The 14744-nt window shown below is 41.0% G+C and overlaps 1 protein-coding gene across 2 annotated transcripts in view; it reads right to left on the reverse strand.

The window, feature by feature from the left end:
* The window catches only part of SFXN1 (sideroflexin 1), a 50371-nt gene that overhangs the window by 22916 nt on the left and 12711 nt on the right, over positions 1-14744 (reverse strand). For both annotated transcript variants that reach the window (XM_055536570.1, XM_055536571.1), the window contains exon 2: positions 10281-10453. In XM_055536570.1, coding sequence (XP_055392545.1) covers positions 10281-10444 — 164 coding nt within the window. In that variant the 5' untranslated portion in view covers positions 10445-10453. The remainder of the gene's footprint in view (positions 1-10280; positions 10454-14744) is intronic.

The raw sequence follows: 14744 nt of genomic DNA on the forward strand, positions 1-14744 counted from the left end.
ATGATGTGTTAGCTGCCACTGTACGACAGTCCACTTCATGGCTTGTAGAGCAGTGGTCCTTCACGCCATTCCTCTTTCGCTTTTTCAAAAATGCCTTAGCTACTATTTTGTTAATTTTATAGGTGATCACAATTGTATTTTGACCAGAACTGTATTAATCTGAAGAGAATTGAAACCTCTGTAACATATCTAGGCCTACCACATATTCCTCCAGTTATTCAAAGGACTTCTTTTAAAGACGACGCCCAGCGTCTTGCACTTGCCTTATTGATCAATTCTCTTTTTGGCCATTCTTGTAGGCATAAAGTGGTATTTGTCGTTTCCGTTTTTTACTTTAGACTTTCCAGTATATACCCCCTTTTTTCTTCCAGTTTTGTTGAGATATAGTTAACATACAGCACTATATAAGTTTAAGATGTTCAAAATAATGACTTGACTTACATACATCATGAAATGATCAGCATAATAGTTGTTCAGCGAACATTCATATATACAGATACAAAATTAAAGAAATAGAAAAAGATATTGTTCCTTGTGATCAGAACTCAGAATGCACTCTCTCAACAATTTTCATATATAATGTATAGAAGTGTTAATTTTATTTATCATGTTGTACATCATATCTCAAGCACTTATCTTGTAACTGGAAGTTTGTATCTTTTGACTGCTTTTATCCACTTCCTCTCCTTTACCCCCTGCCTCTGGTAACCACAAATTTGAGCTCTTTTTCCATGAGTTTGTTTTTGCAGGGTAGCTGACCTACAACACTGTGTGAGCTCCTGGTACACACCACAGTAATTCAGTACTTCTATACATTTCAAAATTATAAGTCTAGCTGCCATTTGCCACCTTACAAAGATATTCAAATTATAATTCTTGACATATCCCAACAATGTACATTTCATACCTGTGACTCATTTCTTTTGAAATTAGAAAAGACCCTGATGCTGTGAAAGATTGAGGGCAGGAGGAAGAGGCAACAGAGGATGAGATGGGTGGATGGCCTCCCCAGCTCAATGGACATGAGTTTGAGCAAGCTCTGGGAGATGGTGAAGGACAGGGAAGACCAGCGTGCTGCAGCCCTTGGGGCCACAAAGAGTTGGACACGACTAAGTGACTGAACAATGATGACAACTGAGTAAGTGGGAGTTTGTACCAGTTGGGAGCTAATCCCCTGCACCTCTCTCTCTCCTCTCCACAACCTCCTCTCTGACAGCCACCTGTCTGTTCTCTGTATCTGTGAGCTTGCGTTCGTTTTGTTATGTTTGTTTGTTTCATTTTTTAGATTCCAAAAAATTGTTGTTTTGAAGCGTCTTCTCTTATTCTACACAAGTAAAATCATACAGTATTTGTCTTTCTCTGTCTGACTTGTTTCATTTAGCATAACACACCCAAGTCCAGCTGTGTTCTCAGAAATGACAAGATTTCATTCTTTTTTTTTTATGGCTGAGTAATATAGTTTTTACATATCTATATTTATTACAACTTCTTATCCATTCATCTATTGATTGGTACTTAGGTTGCTTCCCTATCTTGGCTATTGTAAACAATGCTGCAATAAACACAGGTGTACATATATCTTTTTTTGAATACCCAGGAGTGGAACTGATGGACTGTATGTATTGCTGCTAAGTCTGCTGCTAAGTCACTTCAGTCGTGTCCGACTCTGTGCGACCCCATAGATGGCAGCCCACCAGGCTCCTCTGTCTCTGGGATTCTCCAAGCAAGAATACTGGAGTGGGTTGCCATTTCCTTCTCCAATGCATGAAAGTGAAAAGTGAAAGGGAAGTCGCTCAGTCATGTCTGACTTTTAGCGACCCCATGGACTGCAGCCTACCAAGCTCCTCCGTCCATGGGATTTTCCAGGCAAGAGTACTGGAGTGGTTTGCCATGTATGTATTGGGTTGGTGCAGAAGTAATTATGGTTTTGCATTGCTGAATTTTGCCATTTGATACTGGAATACATACTTAAATAAATGTGGTTATGTTATACATCATTTTAATGTGCATTCCTTGCTTTATCATTTTTTGCTATGACTTATTTAGTTCAGTTTAGTAGCTCAATTGTGTCTGACTTTTTGTGATTCCATGGACTACAGCATGCCAGGCTTTCCTGTCCATCACCAACTCCTTGAGCTTATTCACACTCATGTCCATCGAGTCAGTGGTGCCATACAACCAACTCATCCTCCTGCCTTCAATCTTTCCCAGCATCAGGGTCTTTTCAAATGAGTTAGTTCTTTGGATCAGGCGGCCAAAGTATTGAGGCTTCAGCTTCAACATCAGTCCTTCCAATGAATATTCAGGACTGATTTCCTTTAGGATTGACTAGTTGGATCTCCTTGTAGTCCAAGTGACTCTCAAGAGTCTTCTCCAACACCACAGTTCAAAAGCATCAATTCTTCACCGCTCAGCTTTCTTTATGGTCCAACTCTCACTAATCCATACATGACTATTAGAAAAATCATAGCTTTGACTAGGCAGACCTTTGTTGGCAAAGTAATATCTCTGCTTTTTAATATGCTGTCTAGGTTGGTCATAACTTTTCTTCCAAGGAGCAAGTGTCTTTTAATTTCATGGCTGCAGTCACCATTTGCAGTGATTTTGGAGCCCAAGAAAATAAAGTCTCTCACAATTTCCATTGTTTCCCCATCCATTTGCCATGAAGTGATGGGACCAGATGCCATGATCTTTGTTTTCTGAATGTTGAGCTTTAAGCCAACTCTTTCACTCTCCTCTTTCACTTTCATCAAGGCTCGTTAGCTCTTCTTTGCTTTCTGCCATAAGGGTGGTGTCATCTGCATATCTGAGGTTATTGATATTTCTCCCAGCAATCTTGATTCCAGCTTGTGCTTATTTAACTTATATTCAGAGAACGTCATGCAAAATGCCGGGCTGGATAAAACACAAGCTGGAATCAAGATTGCTGGGAGAAATATCAATAACCTCAGATATGCAGATGACACCACCCTTACGGCAGAAAGCAAAGAAGAACTAAAGAGTCTCTTGATGAAACTGAAAGAGGAGGGTGAAAAAGTTGGCTTAAAACTCAACATTCAGAAAACTCAGATCATGGCATCTGGTCCCATCACTTCATGGGAAATAGATGGGGAAACAGTGGAAACAGTGACAGACTTTATTTTTGGGGGCTCCAAAATCACTGCAGATGGTGACTGCAGCCATGAAATTAAAAGACGCTTGCTCCTTGGAAGAAAAGTTATGACCAACCTAGACAGCATATTAAAAGCAAAGACATTACGTTGCCAACAAAGGTCTGTCTAGTCAAGGCTATGGTTTTTCCAGTAGTTATGTATGGATGTGAGAGTTGGACTATAAAGAAAGCTGAGAGCTGAAGAACTGATGCTTTTGAACTGTGCTGTTGGAGAAGATTCTTCAGAGTCCCTGGGACTGCAAGGAGATCCAACCAATCAATCCTAAAGGAAATCAGTCCTAAATATTCATTGGAAGGACTGATGCTGAAGCTGAAGCTCCAACACTTTGGCTTCCTGATGTGAAGAGCTGACTCATTTGAAAAGACCCTGATGCTGGGAAAGATTGAAGGCAGGAGGAGAAGGGACGACAGAGAATGAGATGGTTGGATGGCATCACCAACTCAATGGACATGAGTTTGGGTAAACTCTGGGAGTTGGTGATGGACAGGGAGGCCTGGCGTGCTGCGGTTTATGGGGTCACAAAGAGTGGGACACGACTGAGTGACTGAACTGAACTGAGCATGTGTTAGGATTCCCTTTGTTCTCAAGGCCAAATAGTACTCTATTGTGTGAATAGACTATGTTTTATTTTTTCATTCATCCTTCCGTGGACACTTGCATTGCTTCTAGCTTTGGCTGCTGTGGGTAATGGTGTTATAAACACCAGGATGCAAATATCTGTTTAAGACCCTGCTGCCTCTTCTTTTGGGTATGTGCCCAGAAGCAGAATGGCTGGATGTATGGCGATTCCATTTTGAATTGTTTGCAGAATCACTACATACTACGGATTTCTTATTTTTGAACTCAATTTTGCTTTATTTCTTGACCTCATAAGAAGGATTGATGAAGAGTCTATTTTTTACATTTTTTAAGACTTTTTTTTGATGTGAACCATTTTTTAAAGTGTTTATCAAATTTGTTACAATATTGATTCAGTTTTATCTTCTGGCTTTTTGGCTATGAGTTCCCAGACCAGGGATCGAACAGGCACCTCTTGCACTGGAAGATGAATTCTTAATCACTGAAGGGCCAGGGAAGTCCCTAGGAGTTTATTTTTGATGTATATTTTTCTGTTGCCTTTCTAAACAGACTCTCTGGTATAACATTCCTCAGTTACATGCTTTCTCCAGGAAACCCGGCACATTTTTGCTGTCCTCACATGCTCAGTGCACAGATGAAAAGGTTGACTTCTCTGTCATTTGTTCTTTTTTTAAATAACTTTTTTCCTGTTTTGGCTGCTTATAACATTTTTTAAAGTTTCTTTGTAGAAAAAGAAAAGGAAAAAAATTTCCATTTTGCAGGGGTCTCTGCCTGCAACAGAGTGAGTTTAATTTCTAGATATTTCACCAGAGGAAAATTCTTTATTTACTTAATATTGCTTTGTTCGCATTTTTCTAATTTCTCCTTGAGAAGCATCAGTGAATTATGTCTTCATGCACCATCCTCTATTCTCCTGAAATACAATCCTTTGCATACTCTCACTTTTTTACCTGGGTCAGAAGTTGACAAATCATGTCCTATTTTTAAATGGCTGGGAAGCTAACAATGGTTTTTCCATTTTTAAAGGGTGGTGAACACGCAAAACAACACAAAAGAAAAAGACTGTAGGGCTCGCAAAGTGAAAATATTTATGTCTGGCCCTTCACATAGGAAGTATGCCGACCTTGGATTCTCACCCTTGGAGTGGCTCAGGTTCACCCCCAGCATCTCTGTGTCTGCTTCTTCTCGGTACCACTGACATCCTGAGTTCTCCACCACTGGCTCCAGTGAAGATTTTACTTTTGCTCTTATAGGTTTAGGGGCTTTGCAATCTCCTTTATGGCTTCATTTCAACTCCTCTAGCTGTCTTTACCTCTCTACCTCTCTTCTTTTCTTGGCTTTTGTTCCAGAATCACAGGACATTTTACTTGTCAGAATTCCCAGAATAACATTTCTGCTCTCTTCCACTGCCTGTTTTCTCAGGACTTGCTCACAGCGCTCCAAGACGTTCTCTGCCCAGGGAGCCCTCCTTCTGCATGGCTGCGCATGCCAGAACCTGGCCAGCTCAGTGCTCGGCAACAGTTTGTAGACTGCCCTTAGCTTCCCTGACTACCCACGCGACAGCCAGGTATGTACCCTGCATGCATTATTTACGGCACGTTTAGGCTTCTAGCTCACACTAATCCAATTCTCAGCTTCTAACTTTCCCTGAGAGCAGGAGTCAGAAAATTACTGTCTGTGGCCTATATGGCAAGCTAGCTAAGAGTGGTTTTTCTATTGTTTTTTAAAGGATTATAAAACAACCCACCAACCAAAAAGCAAACAGCCAAGAAATTAGCAAGAACAGACAGAACATGCAGAATAAGACAGAAACCCTTTGTGGTCCATGAAGCTTTAAAGATTAATATTTCTTACATGGTCATTTATCAAGAAAGCTGCATATCCATCAACAGACGAGTGGATAAAGAAGATGTGGTGTATATATATATATATATATATATATATATATATATAGTTGACTCATTGGAAAAGACCCTGATACTGGGGGGATGGGAACAGGAGGAGAAGGGGACGACAGAGGATGAGATGGCTGGATGGCATCACTGACTCGACGAACATGAGTTTGAGTAAACTCTGGGAGTTGGTGATGGACAGGGAGGCCTGGCGTGCTGTGATTCATGGGGTTGCAAAGAGTTGGACACGCCTGAGCGGCTGAACTGAGCTGAATTGATTGATATATATATATATGTGTGTGTGTGTATATATATATAGACTGCTACTCATCATAAAAAAGAATGAAATTTTGCCATTTGCAGGAACATGGATGGAATTGGAGGGCATTATGACACAGCCTTGTCTAACTCAATGAAACTAAGCCATGCCTGTGGGGCAGCCCAAGACGGGCGGGTCATGGTGGAGAGATGTGACAGAATGTAGTCCACTGGAGAAGGGAATGGCAAACCACTTCAGTATTCTTGCCTTGAGAACCCCATGAACAGTATGAAAAGGCAAAATGATAGGATACTGAAAGAGGAACTCCCCAGGTCAGTAGGTGCCCAATATGCTACTGGAGATCAGTGGAGAAATAACTCCAGAAAGAATGAAGGGATGGAGCCAAAGCAAAAACAATACCCAGCTATGGATGTGACTGGTGATAGAGGCAAGTCCGATGCTGTAAAGAGCAATATTGCATAGGAACCTGGAATGTCAGGTCCATGAATCAAGGCAAATTGGAAGTGGTCAAACAGGAGATGGCAAGAGTGAACATCAACATTCTAGGAATCAGCCAACTAAAATGGACTGGAATGGGTGAATTTAACTCAGATGACCCTTATATCTACTACTGCGAGCAGGAATCCCTCAGAAGAAATGGAGTAGCCATCATGGTCAACAAAAGAGTCCGAAATGCAGTACTTGGATGCAATCTCAAAAACGACAGAATGATCTCTGTTCGTTTCCAAGGCAAACCATTCAATATCACAGTAATCCAAGTCTATGCCCCAACCAATAACACTGAAGAAGCTGAAGTTGAACGGTTCTATGAAGACTTACAAGACCTTTTAGACCTAACCTCCAAAAAAGATGTCCTTATCATTATTGGGGACTGGAATGCAAAAGTAGGAAGTCAAGAAACACCTGGAGTAACAGGCAAATTTGGCCTTGGAATATGGAATGAAGCAGGGCAAAGGCTAATAGAGTTTTGCCAAGAAAATGCACTGGTCATAGCAAACACCCTCTTCCAACAACACAGAAGACTCTACACATGGACATCACCAGATGGTCAACACCAAAATCAGATTGATTATATTTTTTGCAGCCAAAGATGGAGAAGCTCTATACAGTCAACAAAAACAAGACCAGGAGCTGACTGTGGCTCAGATCATGAACTCCTTATTGCCAAATTCAGACTGAAATTGAAAAAGGAGGGAAAACCACTAGACCATTCAGGTATGACCTAAATCAAATCCCTTATGATTATACAGTGGAAGTGAGAAATAGATTTAAGGGCCTAGATCTGACAGATAGAGTGCCTGATGAACTATGGAATGAGGTTCGTGACATTGTACAGAAGACAGGGATCAAGACCATCCCCATAGAAAAGAAATGCAAAAAAGCAAAATGGCTGCCTGGGGAGGCCTTACAAATAGCTGTGAAAAGAAGAGAAGCAAAATGCAAAGGGGAAAAGGAAAGATATAAGCATCTGAATGCAGAGTTCCAAAGAATAGCAAGGAGAGATAAGAAAACCTTCCTCAGCGATCGATGCAAAGAAGTAGAGGAAAACAACAGAATGGGAATGACTAGAGATCTCTTCAAGAAAATCAGAGATACCAAAGGAACATTTCATGCAAAGATGGGCTTGATCAAGGACAGAGATGGTATGGACCTAACAGAAGCAGAAGATATTAAGAAGAGGTGGCAAGAATACACAGAAGAACTGTACAAAAAAGAGCTTCACAATCCAGATAATCACGATGGTGTGATCACTCACCTAGAGCCAGACATCCTGGAATGTGAAGCCAAGTGGGCCTTAGAAAGCATCACTATGAACAAAGCTAGTGGAGGTGATGGAATTCCAGTTGAGCTATTTCAAATCCTGAAAGATGATGCTGTGAAAGTGCCGCACTCAATATGCCAACAAATTTGGAAGACTCAGCAGTGGCCACAGGACTGGAAAAGGTCAGTTTTCATTCCAATCCCAAAGAAAGGCAATGCCAAAGAATGCTCAAACTACCGCACAATTGCACTCATCTCACATGCTAGTGAAGTAATGCTCAAAATTCTCCAAGCCAGGCTTCAGTAATGTGTGAACCGTGAACTTCCTGATGTTCAAGCTGGTTTTAGAAAAGGCAGAGGAACCAGAGATCAACTGCCAACATCTGCTGGATCATGGAAAAAGCAAAAGAGTTCTAGAAAAACATCTATTTCTGCTTTATTGCCTATGCCAAAGCCTTTGACTCTGTGGATCACAATAAACTGTAGAAAATTCTGAAAGAGATGGGAATACCAGACCACCTGACCTGCCTCTTGAGAAACCTGTATGCAGGTCAGGAAGCAACAGTTAGAACTGGACATGGACCAGGTTCGATGCACGATACTGGATGCTTGGGGCTGGCGCACTGGGACGACCCAGAGGGATGGAATGGGGAGGGAGGAGGGAGGAGGGATCAGGATGGGGAACACATGTATACCTGTGGCGGATTCATTTTGATATTTGGCAAATCTAATACAGTTATGTAAAGTTTAAAAATAAAATAAAATTAAAAAAAATAAAAATAAAAAAAAAAAAAAAAAAGAACTGGACATGGAACAACAGACTGGTTCCAAATAGGAAAAGGAGTACGTCAAGGCTGTATATTGTCACCCTGCTTATTTAACTTCTATGCACAGTACATCATGAGAAACGCTGGACTGGAAGAAACACAAGCTGGAATCAAGATTGCCGGGAGAAATCTCAATAACCTCAGATATATAGATGACACCACCCTTATGGCAGAAAGTGAAGAGGAACTAAAAAGCCTCTTGATGAAAGTGAAAGTGGAGAGTGAAAAAGTTGGCTTAAAGCTCAACATTCAGAAAACGAAGATCATGGCATCCGGTCCCATCACTTCATGGGAAATAGATGGGGAAACAGTGGAAACAGTGTCAGACTTTATTTTTTTGGGCTCCAAAATCACTGCAGATGGTGACTGCAGCCATGAAATTAAAAGATGCTTACTCCTTGGAAGGAAAGTTATGACCAACCTAGATAGCATATTGAAAAGCAGAGACATTACTTTGCCAACAAAGGTTCGTCTAGTCAAGGCTGTGGTTTTTCCTGTGGTCATGTATGGATGTGAGAGTTGGACTGTGAAGAAGATTGAGCACTGAAGAATTGATGCTTTTGAACTGTGGTGTTGGAGAAGACTCTTGAGAGTCCCTTGGACTGCAAGGAGATCCAACCAGTTCATTCTAAAGGAGATCAGCCCTGGGATTTCTTTGGAAGGAACGATGCTAAAGCTGAAACTCCAGTACTTTGGCCACCTCATGCGAAGAGTTGACTCATTGGAACGACTCTGATGCTGGGAGGGATTGGGGGCAGGAAGAGAAGGGGACGACAGAGGATGAGATGGCTGGATGGCATCACTGACTCAATGGACATGAGTCTGGGTGAACTCCGGGAGTTGGTGATAGACAGGGAGGCCTGGCGTGCTGGGGGTCGCAAAGAGTCGGACACGACTGAGCGACTGAACTGAACTGAACTGAATGCTAACTAAGTGAAATATGGCAGGCAGAGAAAAATGAATACTGTATATTATCACTTATATATGGAATCTAAAAAATACAACAAACCGGTGAATATAACAAAAAAAGAATCAGGCACAGAGATACAGAGAACAAACTAGTGGTTATAATTTGCGGGGGGGGCAATATATGGGTGGCAGACTGGGAGGCATAAACCACTGGGTGTAAGACAGGTTCAAGGATGTATTTCGAAACATAGCATACAGTTATTTTGTTAACAACTGTAAATTGAGTACAGCCTTTAAAAATTGCATTAAAAATTTTAAAAATAAATGAAAGTTGTGAGTATTGCCCTAGAGCTCATGCCTCTTCTCTACCTCATGCCTGGCTCTTTGAACTGACGAAATCCATCCCAAACCTACAAACCATGCCACCAGCATCCTTCCCATCTGAGCTGCTATATGTGGGGTTTATTCGTTGAGGCTTTATCTAAGAAGAAGCGACCAATGTACCCTAATTCCTGACAACTTGGTTCTGTAAGAGGCGGTCTCCACCTGGAGACAGAAGGATGTGGATGCAGGGGTAGCTGTATCACAGAGTGGGAGGCAGGGCACCTCACAGATTGGCACTTATGAGTTGGAGGATGGTTGTCTTATATTCAGGTTATTATGAACCTTGGATATTTCTGTTAAAGGTCAGCAATGGGGCACAAAATCTGTCTTATTATTTCTCAAATTTTTTTTCTTTTGATAAAAAGGATTCAATTGCAAAAACATGTTGAAAACTCACTAAGGGAACGTTTAAGACAAGAGGCCACCAGGACGATCTATTAACACATTAAGTCAAAAAGCATACCGCTAGTGTTACCTGTAATCATGGACTACCTTCCTCGCCGCCTCCAGTTGTTCATTGGTTAACAGAATGTTCCTGGGATCAGTTACAGTGAAGAAATGTTTGGCTCGTCCAGTGAAAGTACTTTGATCCCATCGAGGTTCCCTGATGTTAATGTTTGGTGGAAGTTCTCCAGACATCTTCCTAGACTGGAGAGGATCAGAAAGACAAGATGATTTAAGATTTATAATGTTACCATACATTTGGAAACTTTGTAATGACACTAAAGAGTTATGGACATTTCAGTTTGAGAAAATAACTTTGTAATAAATGGCAGAGAGACAATTTAAGTCCAAAGCTAAATTTGTTTGCAAATCTCAGTTGATCCTAAACAAATTTCAATAACTTCCCACCCAGTTGTTTTTAAAAGGACATAGTATTTCATCATCCCTTACTTTTGAAAACCTATCCTTTAGAAAAAAATTAAAATATGAAAAGTTAGAAATAACATCAACAGTAATCAACCGAAGCTTGAAATTTTTCTGGGTGAAAGAACTGTCAAACTACTGCTGCATTCTGGTTTACTAAATCTGTTATTCCTACAAGTAGAAGTGACTACTGCAAAAAAAGGGTCAATGCTAAAAATTCTATGATTAAAAAAAGATTCAGATTCATTCAGCCTTATTCAGCATAAAAACCACCAATCAAAAATGAAAAAGTATGCTCTTCAATCTAACAGGGTCATAGTGGGAAAAACATTTTGCCAACCCCATGAATAGTCATAACATGGGAGCATATAATTTTTCTCATAAAGTACTTATTTTCTGGCTAAGAACCCTTACTTTTTTCTAAAGTAACTAATTTCTTTCTCTGAGTAATATATATTTATTGTTAGAACTGCTCTGCATTGTTGTAATACATGCTTATTGTACTATTTTGAATAATATAAGCTTATGTTAGAAAATAAAGAATAAAGAAACAAAATCTACTATAATTTAGCCATTCTGAAATAACTATTGTTGCTCTCTTTGTATATTTCCTTGCAGATATTTTCTATACATGTTATCATCTAATTAAAACAAATAACAAAGTTGATTTCATACTTGGTATTTTAATACCCTGACTATTTCTTGCACTTATTTCATACGCACCCCCTATGGCACTAAATATTCATTTGGGGTATTTAGCAACACCTTCAAAGTTTATGTTATTTTCAGTTTTTCACTATGAAAAGTAACGCTGTATCACTGTCTACTAATTTTTTCCCCTCGTAGCTAGTGACTTCCTTAAACTATATCTCTCTGTACGATATTAGAAGGTCGAAGGATTTGATCACTATTATGGCTTCAAACCACTGCTTTCTCATACTGGTTTCCTCCTCTTACATTTCTAATATTGGTTCTTCTAGTAGCTTTCTTTTCCAGGTCATTTTTTCATTAAGTTATTTTTCAGTGCTTCACTAGATTGTAGGTGTTTTAAGATGTCAGTGCCTGCCATTTAAACTTTATTAGAATCTCAAATTAACATGTATCATGGCCCACTGGATCAAAATCAAGCATGTTAGGCCCGCAGATGTGAGGAATGTAGTGTATGTGAAATAGCGGGTCAGTGAGAGTGAGAAAGTAAAAAATTAGCCCTATTATTCTTAAAACAGGCTGAGATGACAAAGCTAAAGCCAGCTGTGACGTTAACGGGAAACCATATTTCTCCCAGGGGCTTCCCTGGTGGCTCAGACAGTAAAGAATCTGCCTGCAATGTGGGAGACTCAGGTTTGATCCCTGGGTTGGGAAGGTCCCCTGGAGAAGGGAATGTCAACCCACTCTAGTATTCTTGCCTGGAATTTCATGAACAGAGGACCCTGGTGGGCTACAGTCCATGGGGTTGCAAGGAGTCAGACATGACTGAGCGACTAACACTTCCTTTCATATTTCTCTGAAACTCATAATGCAGCTAAAAGGTGTCATAATGACCCCATTTTTTGGGTGACCCCGCTTTCTTATCTCACTTGTGGATAAGAAACCTTGTTCTCCATAATCACAGACTGTCAGAAACTTTGTTGTTTGAAATAAAACTTGGAAGAATGAAATATCCCACTTTTGACACAGAAAAGGAGCCTGGATTTCCAGCCCAGGAGGAGAGTTTCAGATTAAGGAGTTTCTGGAAACAATATTCCAAGTCTTTCTTAACTTTGCTGTTTCCATAGAAACAAGGTCAAGGGGCTACTTCATAGTTCAGAGCTTCACAGCCAGCCCTGCTCTGCTGCTGCTGCTAAGTCTCTTTAGTCGTGTCCGACTCTGTGCGACCCCATAGACGGCAGCCCACCAGGCTCCCCCGTCCCAGGGATTCTCCAGGCAAGAATACTGGAGTGGATTGCCATTTCCTTCTCCAGTGCATGAAAGTGAAAAGTGAAAGTGAAGTCGCTCAGTCATGTCCAACTCAGCGACCCCATGGACTGCAGCCCACCAGGCTCCTCCGTCCATAGGATTCTCCAGGCAAGAGTACTGGAGTGGGGTGCCATGGCCTTCTCCAAGCCCTGCTCTGAGTCAATCATAATATTTCTTCATTAAACTTCCCTAAATTCCACCATTCTCCAAGATGCTGTCAAAGACCTATCTCTTCCTTTGTTGTTGAGACAGCCCCAGTTCCTCCACTGTTATTTCTCTCACTGAAATACACGTGACTTTATTTAACTAAGGTTTGTCCCTGCTAGTTTTGAGCCAGTTCTGCTACAATAAAAGAAGTGTCTAAATTTCAAATTAGGGCACCTTTAAGTCATGCATGTTAAGTCTGGAGATACGAGGAAACATTTCAAAGAGCTGGGTCACTGTATGAAGAAATGTCTAAATTTCAAATGAGACTATATAAGATATACTATCTATAAAACATATAAAAAGTAAAGCAGAAACTCTAATTCATGCCCAGGAAAATAGGTATCAGACTTGCGTGCAGGGACTTAGGGCTCTGCTGAGGGACTTTAGTGACCTCTAGGGGAGTGGAGTGCTGCACTCAATACGCCAGCAAGTTTGGAAAACTCAGCAGTGGCCACAGGATTGGAAAAGTCAGTTTTCATTCCAATCCCAAAGAAAGGCAATGCCAAAGAATTTTCAAACTACTGCACAATTGCACTCATCTCACACACTAGCAAAGTAATACTCAAAATTCTCCAAGCATGGCTTCAATAGTATGTGAACTGTGAACTTCCTGATGTTCAAGCTGGATTTAGAAAAGGCAAAGGAACCAGAGATCAAATTGCCAACATCCAGTAGATCATCAAAAAAGCAAGAGAGTTCCAGAAAAACATCTACTTCTGCTTTGTTGACTACGCCAAAGCCTTTGACTGCGTGGATAACAACAAACTGTGGAAAATTCTTCAAGAGATGGAAATATCAGACCACCTGACCTGCCTCCTGGAAAATCTGTATGCAGGTCAAAAAGCAACAGTTAGAACTGGACATGGAACAACAGACTGGTTCCAAACAGGGAAAGGAGTATGTCAAGGCTGAATATTGTCACCCTGCTTATTTAACTTATATGCAGAGAACGTCATGCAAAATGCCGGGCTAGATGAAGCACAAGCTGGAATCAAGATTGCTGGGAGAAATATCAATAACCTCAGATATGCAGATGACACCATCCTTATGGCAGAAAGCAAAGAAGAACTAAAGAGCTTCTTGATGAAAGTGAAAGAGGAGAGTGAAAAAGTTGGCTTAAAACTCAACATTCAGAAAACTAAGATCACGGCATCTGGTCCCATCATTTCATGGCAAATAGTTGGGGAAACAATGGAAACACTGCCAGGCTTTATTTTCTTGGGCTCCCAAATTACTGCAGATGGTGATTACAGCCATGAAATTAAAAGACACTTGATCCTTGGAAGAAAAGCTATGATCAACTGAGACATCAGATTAAAAAGCAGAGACATTACGTTGCTAACAAAGGTCTGTCTAGTCAAAGCTATGGTTTTTCCAGTAGTCATGTATATGTGAGAGTTGGACTATAAAGAAGGATGAGCACCAAAGAATTGATGCTTTTAAACTGTGGTGTTGGAGAAGACTCTTGAGCATCCCTTGGACTGCAAGGAGATCCAACCAGTCCATCCTAAAGGAAATCAGTCCTGAATACGCATTGGAGGGACTGATGTTGAAGCTGCAACTCCAATACTTTGGCCACCTGATGGGAAGAACTGACTCATTGGAAAAGACCCTGATGCTGGGAAAGCCTGAGGGCAGGAGGAGAAGGGGACCACAGGGGATGAGATGGTTGGATGGCATCACCGACTCAATGGACATGGGTTTGGGTGAACTCCAGGAGTTGGTGATGGACAGGGAGGCCTGGCGTGCTGCAATCCATGGGGTTGCAAAGAGTCGGACACAACTGAGCGACTGAAAGGAACTGAGGGGAGTGGAGGGGATTCATACTCAACCACAGTAGGTCTGCTTTCATCTGCCTTCTACAGCTGTGTTTTATGGCAACGATCTTTTAAAGAGAGGGTTCTACTGC

Source organism: Bubalus kerabau, chromosome 10 (genome assembly GCF_029407905.1).
Source record: "Bubalus kerabau isolate K-KA32 ecotype Philippines breed swamp buffalo chromosome 10, PCC_UOA_SB_1v2, whole genome shotgun sequence".
Taxonomy (NCBI): Eukaryota; Metazoa; Chordata; class Mammalia; order Artiodactyla; family Bovidae; genus Bubalus; species Bubalus kerabau.